The sequence below is a fragment of the Miniopterus natalensis genome, chromosome 4 (assembly GCF_054644295.1).
Source record: "Miniopterus natalensis isolate mMinNat1 chromosome 4, mMinNat1.hap1, whole genome shotgun sequence".
Classification (NCBI taxonomy): domain Eukaryota; kingdom Metazoa; phylum Chordata; class Mammalia; order Chiroptera; family Miniopteridae; genus Miniopterus; species Miniopterus natalensis.
Genome location: NC_142084.1, coordinates 79780357 through 79795844, shown reverse-complemented (window position 1 = coordinate 79795844; position 15488 = coordinate 79780357). Strand labels below are relative to the sequence as shown.

Here is a 15488-nt window from a genome sequence, read left to right as displayed (position 1 = left end):
AGCCCTCTGGGTGACTTTGATGTGCACTCAAGTTCGAGAACCACCGATTTAAATACCCCTTTTGTTTTCCTTCCCAGCAAGGTTCATGTTAGCTTCTCCCGGGCCAGGAGCTCTCTGGGGCACAGTGTGGGACTCACTGCTGAAACTCAGCCGGTGGAAACAAGTGGAGTGACTCCTGTCCCCTGATTTCCTAACGTCTGTTTCCATAGTGGTTGGCAGTTTGCAAAGAGCTCGCAGGGCATTGCTGCCCCTCTGGCTGGTCCCGCCTCCCGGTCCAGCAGGCCGGGTGCGGGCCTGGGCGCAGCCTGAGTGATGTGCGTGTGTCGCAGGCGCTGGTGCGGTTCATGTACTCCCTGAGCAAGGGCTACCGCAGAATCACCTACCACAACTGGCGGCACGGCTTCAACGTGGGGCAGACCATGTTCTCCTTGCTGGTGGTACGTCACACAACCGGCCTTGTGCAGCTCCACGCACAGCGGCAGCGGGGTTCTTCTCTATTCATTGCTTTTAAAATTATGCAAAAGAGCGCATGCTTAGCATAAATGAATTCCAAGACTAGAGAAGCATATAAAATAAAAAGTGAAAGGAAGCTACCCCCAACCCCAGTCCTGTTATTGAGAGGCAACCCTGGCACAGCTCCTTCCAAATTTTCTACTAGAAGCTTTGAAACATATTTGTACACACATGCGCCTTATTTTGTTGATAACCAATTGAATAATATTATCCTGTAATATTCTTTTTTACTTGAAAATAGGTAAAAATACCAATCACATGCTTTATATATTTTTTTATTATGGTAAAAATATACACAACATAAAATTTACTATTTTAATCATTTTTAGGTGCTCTGTTTAGTGGCATTAAGTGTGTTCACAATGCTGTGCCTCCATCACTACCATCCATCTCTAGAACTTTTTCATTTCCCAAACTGAAACTCTGTCCCTGTCAAAAAGCAACACCCCATTCCCCACACTCCCCAGTTCCTGGTGACCCCCATTCTACTTTCTGTCCTTATGAACCTGAGTAGAATCAGACGTATTTACCACCCTCTCCTCCAAAACCCAACAAGGAGTTAAGTATGTGAGGGAGGCTCAGGGAAAGATTCTTCTGGGCTGCGCTTGAGCCGCAGATCAAGCTGGGAAGGTTAATTTTATCAGTCCTGCCGTGTTCAAAGCCCTCTGAATCCTATAACCTGATGGCTGCAACTTTCTCAATGATCATCTAGCCTGATGTCCTCCACCTCTAGTGTGCAGATTGGGATACTGAGGCCCAGAGAGAGATGGGACTGGCTAAGGTCACTGAGGAGTAGGGAGGGTGACCAACCATTCCCGTTTGCCTGGGACTGTTCTAGTTCAAGCACGGAAAGTCCTTCATCCCTGGCAAGCATCTGGCCTCCCTGCAACAACAGGGGCAGAGCCAAGGTCAGATTGATGCTTCCGAGCTCTAGGCCCTCCACCTGCCCTCTCGGCCCTGCTTTCAACCTCACAAGAGAGTGGCGCCTCTGATTGTCCTTCTAGACTGGAAAGCTGAAACAATACTTCACAGACCTGGAGGCCTTGGCCATGGTCACTGCTGCCTTCTGCCATGACATTGACCACAGAGGCACCAACAACCTCTACCAGATGAAGTAAGGCAGCCCTAACCCCACCCGCCTCCCTACCACCCACCCCGGGCAGGATTCACTACCCAAGTCTGAACAGCTCCCAGGCAGACTCACTGGCCAGGGGGTAAATCCCACTGTCCACAGCTTCCCACTTCCTCCTGCCCTTTGGGTCTGGGCAAACTCCTGTGACAAACATAATAATGATCCCCAATTATGTCCACACCCCAATGCCTGGAGCCTGGGAATATGCTGCCTTACATTCAAAAGGGATTTCAAAGCTATGATAAAGTGAAGGATCCTGAAATATAGGGATTATCCTGGATTATCTGAGTGGGTCCCATGTAATCAGAAGGGTTCTTATAAGAGGGAGCAGGAGGTAAGAGAGGAGAGAAGATACTACACTGCTGGCTTTGAAAGTGGAAGATAGGCTACAAAATCCAAGGAATATAGGTGGCCTCTAGAAGCTAGAAAAAGTAAGGAAACAGATTCTCCCCTAGTCTCCAGAAAGAAAGGCAGCCTGCAGACCCATTTTAGACTCTGAACTCCAGAGCTGTCAGATAATACATCTTTATTGTTTTAAGCCATTAAGTTTGTGGTAATTTGTTATAGCAGCAACACAAAACTAATACATTAAACTCTCTTCCTTCCCTTCCTACCACTGCAAACTTAAGCCAAGAGGTTAGTCACTGATAATCATTCGTCCACCTTGTATTAATAATGCTCCTAATACAAGTGTGGTAGGCCTACGCTAGGCAGAGGAGGTACCATGCTGAGTAAAACAGGCACAGTTCCTGTCCCACGGAGCTTATATTCCAGGCAGCCTCTGAAGCTCAGTCCTTGAACTATGATCTTGGTGGACTCTCATGACCACCTTGTAGGCTGGGCAGAGCAGGAACTAATGTTATACCCAAATTACAGATGAGGAACTGAGGCTCTGCCCAGCGCCCATAATCTGTAAGTCGTTAACAAACACTAGAACATGCTTCCCCGAGTCTTCTCAATACTCGCACGCTGCTCCAAGACTAGAGATTGTGTTTTCACTTTATCTTGTGAGAAGCTAAGTACTGATGTCAGTGCTTGGCACATAGTAAATGCTGAACAACTTAATAAAGACAAGAATAAACACATGGCTTTAGAGAATTCAGTGGCTTCCCTAAGGCTCAGGTATGGAGGATTTGGGGCTTGGTGACCATTAAAGACTGGTCCAGTGCCAATGTCCATGGATGGCTATAGGAGATCCATGAATCTCTAAAATTGCATTTGTCATTGTGTGTGTTTGTGCCCTTTTTCTCAGGATGAGTCCACAAAATTCAACAGATTCTCTAAGGAGTCTATGACCCCAAGGAGACCCTCAGAATCAGTTGTGGAGAAAGCTAAAGCCTGAGAGTCAGGAGACCTGATGTCTAGTCCCAGCTCCCACTCTCTCACTGTGTCACAAGTTCCTCTCACTCTGGATATCAGCCTCTCTGCCTGGTGGCAGGGCTGGTTGATGTCCTTAACCTTCATCTTGGCCATTCCATGTTGATTCTCTCTCTATGTGTGCCTATTTCTTTCTCTCCCATTCAGATCCCAGAACCCACTGGCCAAGCTCCATGGCTCCTCCATCCTGGAAAGACACCACTTGGAGTTTGGCAAAATGTTGCTGCGAGATGAGGTAGGACAAGGGCCCTCTGCACTGGCTTTGGGGCCTGCACAGGGGACCCTGTCTCACATGAAACCCGAGAGTGGCCAGGCAGCGTTCTTCCCATTGGCCTGGGCTGCCTCTCCACCATCTGGGTTGACCATCAGTAGTTGCGTGACCTTACCGCCAACATCACTTCTCACATCTCTCCTCCGATCTTCTCTTTAGGGCTTGAATATCTTTCAAAACCTCAATCGCAGGCAGCATGAACATGCAATCCACATGATGGACATAGCCATCATTGCCACAGACCTCGCCCTGTATTTCAAGTTAGTATTTCTTCTCGCTTTAAGAATAAGTATAGCAATGGCAAGGATTATAATCATAACAAACACCAGAGTTCCAATTGATTAATGTGTGCTGTTTGCCAGGCACAACCCCGATGCTATGGACCATTCATTCTTGCCACAACTCTGTGAGTTAGATATTATTGCCCCCATTGCATAGATGGGAAACTGAGATCCAGGGGCAGAGATTTGCTAAGATCAGATACCAAGTCTGACAGAGTCTGGGTTAGAGCCACTTCCAGGCCCTGGTTCTTTTAACCTTGTTTTGTTAATCATGCCGTTTTAAGAAGCCTCTCTCTGAAACTGCCAATGTTAGAAGCCCAGGTGTTGCCTAATTCTAAGATTTGCTCCGTTAACAAATTGGTGTGTTTGTAGGAAGAGGACAATGTTCCAGAAGATCGTGGATCAATCTAAGACGTTTGAAACGCAGCAGGAGTGGACACAGTACATGATGCTGGAGCAGACGCGGAAGGAGATCGTTATGTGAGTTGAGGTGGAGCTTAAACCCTCTTATCTCAGGGTCATAAGATGAGCTGCTAAAGTGACAGGCCCTGCTGCCCTCTGAAGACCCCGGGACACTTTCCATTCTGGAGGCCTTCAACATATGGGAAAAAATGAAGTTATGCCAAACCAGAACTGCAGAAATCATGCTATCCTAATTTCCTTAGTATGTAAAGTGTTAATACAACTCAAGAAAGACTAATCCAATAGAAAACTGGGCAAAAAGCACGAACAGATATTTCCCAGAAAAGGAATTAAAGAGGGGTATAAACACGTGAAAAGATGATGACCGTACTCATATTAAGAAAAATGCAAAGTCAGACTACACTGAGACATAATTAATTGTTTACACTCCTATTGGCAAAGATTTAAATATTTGATAACACAGTGCAGTTGGGCAGAGTGAGGGCAACAGGCAAGCTCATTCACTGCTGGGAATGTAAATAGGTGCAGCCCTTACTGTGGGCAGCACCCACGACGATGTTAAATGCCCACACTCTCTGCCCTAGGAAAGCAATCCACACCTAGGATTTACCCTCTAGGTGTTCTCCCACCTATGCCAAGGAGTATGCACACAGTTACTCATTGCAACATTATTTGTAATCACAAAAAAGATTGAAAGCAACTTAAATATCCATTTTGGGGCACAAAAAGTCAGCCAGATATTTCACCAGCAAAATGGGTTGATTAGGGAACAACAAAAAATTGCAGTCCAGAACAAGCAACCATGGAGGGTCGCATACAAGTCCGCTAAAATAAAGGAGAGGGAACTCTTCCCGAGAGGGAGGAGGAAGGTGGAGGACTGCTATAAACAGAGATCTCCCTGTGGTTCTTTGAGGTCAATGCAGGGCACGAGAGCTCCCCCTTCTGGCCTCCTGATTACATTTTAAATAAAGTTTTTGTTTTCCTAGTTTTTTTCACAACTACATAGATAACTTTCATATAATGGAATGCCATACAGACTTTACAAAGAAGGATTTCCAAGATACAGTTTTTTAAAAAAGCGAAAGGCCAGACTTCAATCATTGAGAAAGCCAAGGTATTCTTCAGTGGAAGTCTTCAAACTGAGGCCCACAGGTCCCTCCCCCTTCCTCCCCAACCCAAAGCCTTCCAAGAGGTGTAGTGGCAAGAATGGCCTCACGGGAACCGGGGTTCTCTTTCGTAATATTATCTTCCTAAGAAAGCACAGTGGGTGAGGCCTTATCAGTTCCCTCACTCCTCTCCCACCTTAAAAAATAAAGGCAAACTCGCCCTTTCTTGAATCTTCCTATGGAGCAAACACCTCTGTGACATCAAACAGAGGGACTCTTTGAGGCCTGGCCAGTTTGGCTCAGTGGTCAGAGCATCTGCCCGAGGACTAAAGGGTCCTGGGTTTGATTCTGGCCAAGGGCAGGTACCTTGGTTGCAGGCTCGATCCCTCGCCCTGGTTGGGGCATGTGTAGGCGGCAACCCATTGATGTGTCTCTCTCACATCAATGTTTCTCTCTCTCTCTCTTCCACTCTCTCTGAAAAGCAATGGGAAAAATACCCTCGGGTGAGGATTGAAAAACAACAACAACAAAGGGATATTTGAAATACTGGTGTCCTCAAAGCGGCTTCTAATCAAGGCATTGTAAACCCAAGGAAGGGCTTCAGGCCTTCTCTTAGATGTTTTTGCTGTTGTTAAAAGCAAAACAAGGCATTAGCAAAAGAGAATTTTGTCCTGGGTTGTACAGCGGGGCAGCAGGAGCTGAGGCATTCTTCATGCAACAATCCTACCTCTTTCGAAGAATGTGCTGCTGTCCAGGGATGTCCTGATATCAGGACAAAGGGGCACCTGCAATAAGTACTGAAGGCAGCAGCAGCTGATGTCATCCACTCCACTATGGCCTGTCCCACTGTCTATCTGCCTACCTACCCATCTATCTAGTCTACCTACACATCTAGCATCTATCTACCTCTACCTTTCTTAGGATTAAAAATTTTAAAAATTAGGTGGGTGTCATCGGGATGCATCCTAACATGCTTATTTGAACTGAAAAATAAAATCAAACTCTTCCTGACAGAAACAAGTCTGACTCACCTGCTTTTGTTGAAGGTAAAAGACTGGCAATTCCAAGTATGTTGTATGACAAACATTCCCATAAGTTAAATGAGTCAAATCTATAGCTTCAAAGTTTTGATGAAACATAGTTAAAACTTGTTATAATATATACAAAAAATTTAACACTGGGAGATATATTAGAATTCAGGATGCTTTAATAGACCTAACTCATTCTGAGGATCTCAGGTTAACCAGAGTGCTGTGGAGAAACTGTCAGGGTGTAATTTATAGTCACATGAAGTCTTGGTCAAATCTTTATGGCATGCTTCACAGAAATTGAGGAAGCGAGTGATCGTAATGTTAGCTTTAAACGAAATTAAAGGAGAATCTCATTGAATCGTCAGCTGATCGGTCATTCAGAATAATGAGCCTGGTATGATTTTTAATGGTTAATTTGGAGGAATTCAAAGAATCAGGTGACATTGTTGTAACAAAATTCCGCCCATTGCCAACGTTTCTAATTACCTGCATCTGTAAAAAAATTTTTAAAATAAAATAGCATAAAATAGCTATTAAATCCTATCACAGCCTAACAATAAGAAATATTCATTCATTGACTGATTTTTTTTAAAATAGCCCCATCCTGTCTCAGTAAGAGGTGAATTTCAAAAAAAAAAATTTAGAGTGTTTAATAATTATTTCTAAAAATAGGTAATATGTATATTTTATTGTATTGGTTAATTGTGTAAAAATGATAACTTAATCCAAAAGAAAAAAATTCAACACTTGGAAGCCTACTGTCAAAGAAAGAAAATTCTTCACATAAGTTCAATTAATGGACATATTTAGTTGCAGGTAAATATGAAAGAGGTCAGTGAAAGACTTTTAATATATATTATACGTATACATGCTCAAAAGTCTTTCACTGATACATATACAGATATACAGACATATATGCATACACATGTATACACACACATATATAAAAAATTAGAATAGCCCTGGCCGGTGTGGCTCAGTGGGTTGAGTGTTCTCCCATGCACCGAAAGGTTGCCAGTTCGATTTCTGGTCAGGGCACGTGCCCAGGTTGTGGTAAGGGTAGGACACCCAGTTGGTGTCAGAGGGAAAAACCCAACACTCCTTTCCTGTACTTTGATTAACTTGGATATGTCAGTGAGCTTCCTCTAGTCAGAGGTCCAGACCTAACCCCTTGACACATCCTAAGCCCACTGACTTCCCTAGATTCCCACATAACTATTTCTTGGGTCGCCCTATTTCTATCTTTACTCTAGGGCCAAGATATTAAAATAACTCTTGAGTGTGGCTGTGACTTCCCTTTCTTCATAAAACCCTTTACATCTACTGCCACTAAATTCCAGATTTTACTCTGGACAGTCTGACCAAAGCATGAGTTGGGAGGGCTCAGAGATCCTCTAGTGCTGGGCTGTGAGACCTGCCAGCTGATTTTGTACAGCTGGTAAGGGTAGGACACCCATTCTTTGAGCTAAGAATGACTTACATTTTTTCAGTGATTGAGGGAAAAATCAAAATAACATTTCCTGGCAAATGAAAATTATAAGAAATTCAAATTTCAGTACTGATAAATAAAATGTTATTATTTTATGGAGGCCTGCATTATGAGTTTTGTGGGCCCTGGGCACTTTGCCTTCATGTCTTCTTTCTCCATTAAGATAAATAAATTAATTAATTAATTAAAATTTTATATTTTATGATTGTGTTAGTATAAAAACAAATATAATCCAGGCTGAATTATTATATATCCATCATTATTATATTCTCTTTTTTCTTCTAATTTTAAAAGAAATTAAAATGAAAACATTTTCATGAGTCCCTGAAAGTATCATGGGCCCTAGGCACTGAGCCTAACAGATGAGTTACCCTGACTTTCTATGGCTGCTTTCACATCACGAGGTTCAGTAGTTGCTATGGAGACCCCTATGGTCTACAAAACCTAAAATATTGACTATCTGGCCCTTTACAGAAAAAGTTGCCAGCTCCTGGTCTAGTGGTTTTCAAATGAGGAGTGTGAGGCCCAGAGAGAAAAAAGTGACTTACCTACTGTCAGTCACATGGACATTAGTGGAGCAGCAAGGGCTGGAGCCCAAGTCCCTCCGCCCCCTCCTGCACACCCACACCTTTCTCAGGCTCCCGAGGCCTCCGCAGGCCACACCCTCCGGGGGTATCTGTGAGCCCTGGGCGCTTTGGCTGGTCAGAGAGCAGGGCCACTGAGCTGCACGGCTGAGTGGAAGAGGCATTTGCTTTGGGGATGGGCCAGGTGAGCAGCTCAGCTTGTTTCAGGCCGCCAAGCGGACTCACCTGGGTGCCCTGAGCACATGGGCAATGTGATGAAGGTGACAGTAATGAAGACGAGGGTAATGCCTGCATTAGCAAAATCATCTAATGTGACAGTCACGTTGCTCTTAGGACGGATGTATTACATCGAACCATGCGAAACGGCTGACCTTTTCGACTGTTTTTGACCCACAAAATCCGTATTTCATATGATCCAGCCCAACATGATTATCTAATTTTACGAATGAGCAAATGGAGACTCAAACACATTAGCTCGCCTGCCTTGAATGCAGCAATTAAGAAGACTGAGGATCTAATTGCTCTGATTCCAAAGCTCTGTGCGGCATTTTATGCTGTTCTCCTGTTCAGCTCCATCCCCTGCTCTTGATGGCTTGCCTGCCAAGAGGATAGGTACAAATTTCTCAGCATACAGAGTCTTCACGGCTTACTCTTGCTCCTCTCCACAATAGCCAAGTTGTCCCTTACTCTCCTCCACCCAGACACCTCCCTCTTCCTCACTTTGCACGTCTAATCTACCCGCAAGCCCTGTTGCGTTTACTTCTCTAATGCCTTGTCTATCTGGATACTTCTTTTCATCCACCCCATGCACCAATCTGTCTACAAAACATTTAGGTGTGTTTCCCCAACAGCTGGGAGTGATTGTCACCTGATCTCTCCAGCCAAGGACAGTAAACATCCAGTGCTCTCCTGAAGCCACGGCCGTGGACTTAAAATGTGGACACAACTGGTAACAGGAAGCCAGTGATTCTTGTATGCAAAGCTGAGCATTCATTTGCTTAATCTATTTGACAGTGAGCATTTAGAAGTTTTGACAAATCCTTCCTCTACTTCTTAACACAAGGCTTCCTCACAATGACCGAGCCACACTTCTCCCCCATGGGGCAAAAAGTGGTTCTTGGGAGAAGAGTAAAAAATCTTAGATGCTACCATGGTCTGTGGCCCTCCAAACAGATATACAGTATGTCTGTGGCATTAAAATTTCATGGTGGAGCCATTCTAGAAAAAATGCCTAAAAAGGGTCTTTGACAGTAGAGAGGGGAAGATGATGGGAAAAAGGTTGACAAACATTGTTCTATACTAGTCAGGAGAGAAGGAACTCTGAAGATGTGATGAGATCGAAATGAAATTGATGTTTATGAAATGCCTAGAACAGTGTGTGGCATATAATAAAAACCCAATATATGTTCACGATAATCATCAATATTTATTGTGCACATACTATGCCTAAGCACTATGCTAAGATTTTTACACACCTTATTTCATTTAATCTTGCACCCTCTCCATATAGAAATTACCACTATCAGTACAGACAAGGAAACTGAGGCTTAGAGAGGTTGGTTTAATTGTTCAATGTCAAACTCCTGGAAATTGACAGAGGCAGCATTTGAAATCACTGTCTGATTTCAAAACCCCACCTCAAACATGCTGAGGAAGTCACCCCTCTCCTCATAATGGGGTGAGACCTACTAATGGGGGGACAGAAAGAAGAGATAGATGGAATTAACTAGTACGTGCAGCCTTAAATAGCTCTGGACTGATGATGGGTGGTGTCCTTGTGTCCAGGGCCATGATGATGACCGCCTGTGATCTCTCAGCCATCACCAAGCCCTGGGAGGTGCAGAGCAAGGTATGGACTCCTCCTGACCCAAGAGGAGGGGAATTCCAGTACTGGTGACAGCAGCTAAGGAAGCTTGGACCCCCCAGCTCCAGAGGCAGTCCACCTTGGCTCCATTCTCTTCTGGCAAGACATGGAAGTCACTTTAGGACTCCTCCCCTGATGACAACACAGTGGGGGTGGCGGGGCAGGGTGGGGTTTATGTTTGTGCTGAGCTGGAAATCCAAGTGGAGTAGAATAGAAGCAAGGGAGAGGAGCAGGAGGATTGGGGCTGGGGCTTAACTCCTTGGGTTGGGGGTTCTGCCCGTTGCAGGTAGCTCTGCTGGTTGCTGCTGAATTCTGGGAACAAGGTGACCTGGAGCGCACAGAGCTGCAGCAGAATCCCATTGTGAGTAGAGAGCGGACGTCAACCTGATGTTGGGCCTGTGACCTCATCCTGATGGACATTTGTGACCTTGCTGAGACAGAGAAATGTGTCCATTCCCTATAAGGACATAGAGATGTGTGACCTTACCATAGAGATGACCTTTCCGTAATGCAGGGTTTGTCGAAGTGCGGGCTGCCGTCAGCCTCCTTACTGGGGAACATGTTAGAGATATAAACTCACAGGACCCACCCTAGACCTACCTAAGCAGAAACTGTGGGGGTGAGTCCAGCAAGTGTGCCCTCCTAGAGTTTGGGACCCCTGATCCAATGTATATGTCCATAGCCATGTGTCCAATGTATATGTCACTCAGCTAAATAGACATTGACAAGCGGACACCAAAACTTGGATTTCTCTTCTAGTTCCAACAACCTGGGCACCCACCCCCTCCCCGCTCCCCGGCCCTGTTCTAACAGCACAGAGCGTGCAGGGGAAGAAAGATCTTGTTTGTCAAGCTGCTAACCTAGCGAAGTCGACAGTTGAAATCAGCTGGACAGTCTGACAGCTCCCTGCACTAGGTAGGGCAGGGCTAGTAAGTAAAGGTGGAGTAAAAGGGAAGACACTTTGGGGGCAGAATCACAGGTATGGGGATGGGCTAAACCTGTGAAGCGCTGCAAATGCCGGGGCACCAGGTGAGGCTCCGGCAGGGCCCGAGCGCGAGTGGCAGGCTGTGAGGAGCAGGCAGAGCAGGAACAGCAGGGGCCGGTGGCACCTGTGACTCCCGTCTTCCCTTTAACACCGTACAGTGTAGAGAGCACGGTTCATGGACTCTAGGCACCCACCAGCCAGACCCAACCATCAGCAACGGCCTGCCATTGTTTCATCTACGCCCCTCCCTTCCCCTGCACTGCTAATCTTTTGGCTGAAGTATTTTAAAGTAAAGATGTCATTTCTTCCATAAATGCTTTATAGTATGTATCTCTAAGAGAGAAGAATTTTCAACAAACACACACAACCGCAGTATCATGATGACACTCACAAAATTAGTAATAATTCTTTAATAGCACCTAATCCCTAGTCTGTCCACTTTCCCTGAGTAATGAAAATCATTTCGTTTGATTTGCTCAAATCAGGATCCAGTCAAGGAACAAACACCCTCCTGTTGTTGTGTTTCTTAAGTACCTTTCAATCAACAGTCATTTCCTCGCCTCTTTTTTTCCTCTTGTGTGCCTTTTATTTGTTGAAGAGGGTGGGTCCTCTACTGTTGGGTTTCCCACCTTCTGGATTTGGCTGACTGGCCCTCGTGGTGTTAATATGGGCCTCTATCCCTGTATTTCCTGCAATCTGCTAGTTAGATCTGGAAACTTGATGAGTTTGAGGTTCGGTCTTTTGTCTTTCGGCAAGAATACTTCATAGGTAGCGTGGGGCCCCTGGCTGCATGCTGCCAGGAGGAGCCAGTGCCGTGAACTCTGTCTCCCCCGTGACAGCCCATGATGGACAGAAACAAGGCGGACGAACTCCCCAAGCTGCAGGTCGGCTTCATCGACTTTGTCTGCACCTTTGTGTACAAGGTGGGTCCTCCGCTTTCTCGGGCCCAAGTCTTTGTCTTTGCCTTTGATAAAGCTGGGATTCCCAAATGCCATCGGGAATACTAAACCCTGGAACGTGACCAGTGGGTGGCATTTTCCAAAGCCCTTCTCCTCTGCAGTGGCATCTGGTCCTCAGGGGTAGCCCTCAGGGGTCACATGGGACAAATGACTAAGCATGGTTTCAGACAGGGAAGGAGGAAGCACTGCGGACTTACAGCCTCCTAACTCCCCAGCTGGGGAAATGTGACAGGTCAGAGTAACCCAAGTGTCAGAAGATGACCTGGAATTTCTCTCTGAGCTCTTGCTCAAAGCTAACGTCTCCCTCTTTAGAAACCCACTGCCCCCAATTCCATTATCTGGGCCACTGTTCACCTCCCGCTTGTTACTTAGGCCATGATTACACATGAGGAAACAGAAGTCGGAGATGAGAAATGACAGGCCCAGGGTCACAGAGTCAGCCACGAGATGGGCAGAGAGCCAGGGCACCTGACCCTGGGTCCAGGGCTCTTTCCGTTGTGCGAGCTGTACCCCTTCTGCTAGGAAGTTCAAGTGCTCTCAGAGGTGAGCCAGGCCTCTCTGCCATAACACAGGCTCACGGGGGCCTCTGAGCACCGGGGCAGAGTAGCCGATGTTCTCCATCACCCTCAGCAATGTCATTAAACGAGGAGACTGGGCTGAGGGCTTTATGCGTGTCAGTTACCACCACAGCCCTGCGAGGTAGGGATTATCGTCTTGATTTCATGGTTGAGGTGAAGCTCTGTAGCTGACCTGCCCAAGGTCACACAGCTTGTGGCAGGGCCTGGAGCTGGACCCAGGCAGCTCTGAGCACAGCCGGCCGTGGATTCACCCTTCTCCCTTTGGGTGAATCTACCCTGTCAATCTGCATATCAGTTTCCTCACCGAAAAAATCTGGGGGTGATGAATCTTGTTTTCCCTTCTCCCAGGAGTTTCTGAGGGGAGATAAGCGCTCCGTGAACTGTAATGCACTGCGCTCAGCGGCATGATAGTTATTCTCAGAGCTAGGAGCACTGAAGAATCCCCTTCGCCACAGCTTCATTTCGCTCAACAAGCATTTACCGAGTGCCTTTGTGTGGGAAGGGGCTTCCTGGAGGAGGTGCCGTCTAGGTGGAGGCCTCACGGGAAAAGAGGGCAAGTTAGAGCTCCAGCCGTGGGAAGGGCCTGTGTGCAGCCCACGGAAGGCGGGCTTCTCTCCAGCAAAGGGCAGAGGCTGGGGTGCCTGGAGGGCTCACGGTGGGGGGGGGGAATGGGACAGGCGCCGGGACTGCAGGGCTTTGAAAGCCATGTGCACGAGTCTGGCTCATCCTGAAGGGCTGGGGGAGCCACAGGAGGGTTTTAAGCAGAAGAGGGGTGGGATCTTGCTCCCTGGAGGCCACACAGCATCAGCATGCACACCGCTGGGTGGCGGGAAGCCTGCCACCTGCCCAGGCAGCTCCTTCCAGGGGCAGACAAATCCAGCTGTGCCCCGCCTGCAGCCCGACCCTGCTCTCTCTCTCTCTTTCTCTCTCTCTTCCAGGAATTCTCCCGTTTCCATGAGGAGATCACTCCCATGCTGGACGGGATCACCAACAACCGCAAGGAGTGGAAAGCGCTGGCCGACGACTATGAGGCCAAGACGAAGGCTCTGGAGGAGGAGAGGCAGAAGCAGCAGGCAGCCAAGCAAGGTTCGAGGGAGGGGGCGGGAGCCCTGACCCCCACGCCGAGTGCTCGCAGTGCCTGGCCTGGCCGCAGAGCCCCACACACGGGGTGCCATTCAGGCCTCGCCGCCTCCCATGATTGTCCCCATTCTCTGTAGGAGGGCACTGAGGCTCCCAGAAGGACTGTAGCCGAGTCATACCATCAGTAAGCGGCAGAGCCTGGTTCCCAAGATTGAGGCTTCCAGCAAGGATTCCCTGACTGCCCCGCAACCAGTGTAGGACGGGTTCCAATTTGAAGGCTGTGGACATAGGGCCCTGCTCAGGGACAAACGAGAAAACCCAAAATTATTGGTTGGAAGGAATTTTAAAGGCCATATTTCCAAACTTCTGTCTGATGTTTGAATCCTCCCTATACCATCATGAGCCTTTGCTTGCATACTACCAGTAACAGAGGGCTCACTACCTTACATGAAACCTCACTATTAGCTCTTCCTTGAACTGAAACTGTTCTCCTTGTTGAAACTTCCACTTAATGTCCAGTCCTGCCTTCAGGAATCGAATGGGATTCGTTTCTTCCTTCTCTCCCCAGTCAGCAGCACCTCCCCTCCCCCAGCCACTTCCTTTACTGGTTGTGTGGCTCTAGCTCCCTCACAGAACATGGCTTCTGGTTCCCACCCCACGCTGACTGACCTTCCCTCTTCCCATGGTTCTTAGCATGGACAGGTCTCCAGCTCCCCTCTCCTCTGTGTGGGGTGATTCTGAACTGGCAGCTACAAATGTGGGGCCACCACTCAGGGGTTTATAAGTTGCGTCTTCACAGCTCCAGGAGGTGTACGATGTATCACAGCCACCACAGACTTGTATCATAAACCCAATTTTCCAGAAAATGGCAGTCAAGTGTCCAGAGGAAGAAGTGTCTTTTTTCTAATTTGCACAGATTGTCTTACGGGCCAGTGGCAGGTCTGGGCAAACTTACAGCCTGCACGATGTCTTTTGTTTGGCCTGAATTTGTTTAAAATGTGAATTTGCTGTCTGCATTTTAAAATGGGGATATATCCAATTTTTAAAATCCAGATTTCCATCATGTCTATTTAAAAGATCAAGATCTGGCCACACCTGTCTGGACTTCTGCGTGATAACAATTAAGCGGAGCTGAGTGGCAACCCCACCCCCACCACTTTAGGTGGGGCAGTGGAATCTCTCATTTGCCACAGTCCCCCCACCCCCTGCTGTCTCTCAGACATTGGTGCCAAGTGCGGGTTGCCATTTACCATAATTGTTATTTTTCTTAGTTTCGAGAAACATTCTTGCTCTGATTCCCCTTATACTTGGCTTGCCTTCCTCATGTGTGGTTATCTGTTGGCCCCTGAAAACCCTTGCATTTGCAACTCCTGGTCAACACCAGTGCAAAGGAGAAGCCTTCTGCAGCCTCCCCTCACCTGGCGTGTTCTCCTTCTGTCTGATTGCAGCCACGGGAAATGGGCCTGGGGGGAATCCCGGCCCTGGAGGAGGCGCCCCTGCATCCAAGTCCTGCTGCATCCAGTAGCCCACGCGGGATCCGCTGACCAGAATGGCACTGCTCTTCGTGGGAAGAGATCACCCGAGCCAGGGCAAATGGGACACCTTCTTGAGAAGTAAAAGAGTCATAGGATTTGGAAGCTGAATGAGAACTTAGCTTACATCTTACCTAGGGGCTTTCAAACTATGTTTCAGGCTGGAGAACTTTTCATTGAGCTAAAGCCAACATTCTAGCTTTCGTAGTCATCAATTAAATACCTAATTAATGCCAGATTCACCTGCTTACTTAGAATCATTTTTGTCCTCATGCTTTTTCTA

At 47.1% G+C, this 15488-nt stretch overlaps 1 protein-coding gene across 4 annotated transcripts in view; it reads left to right on the top strand.

The window, feature by feature from the left end:
• PDE6A (phosphodiesterase 6A) overlaps window positions 1-15198 on the top strand; it is a 43883-nt gene extending 28685 nt beyond the window's left edge. For 2 of the 4 annotated variants that reach the window (XM_087816082.1, XM_087816081.1), the window contains 10 exons: window positions 330-437; window positions 1518-1627; window positions 3170-3257; window positions 3453-3553; window positions 3947-4054; window positions 9993-10056; window positions 10358-10432; window positions 11896-11979; window positions 13532-13679; window positions 15122-15198. In XM_087816082.1, the coding sequence (XP_087672208.1) occupies window positions 330-437; window positions 1518-1627; window positions 3170-3257; window positions 3453-3553; window positions 3947-4054; window positions 9993-10056; window positions 10358-10432; window positions 11896-11979; window positions 13532-13679; window positions 15122-15198 (963 nt within the window). Of the gene's footprint in view, window positions 1-329; window positions 438-1517; window positions 1628-3169; window positions 3258-3452; window positions 3554-3946; window positions 4055-9992; window positions 10057-10357; window positions 10433-11895; window positions 11984-13490; window positions 13680-14478; window positions 14482-15121 lie in introns of all 4 variants that reach the window. The other 2 variants (XM_087816080.1, XM_087816079.1) reach the window with 2 other exon arrangements.
• The last annotated feature ends 290 nt before the right edge of the window (window positions 15199-15488 follow it).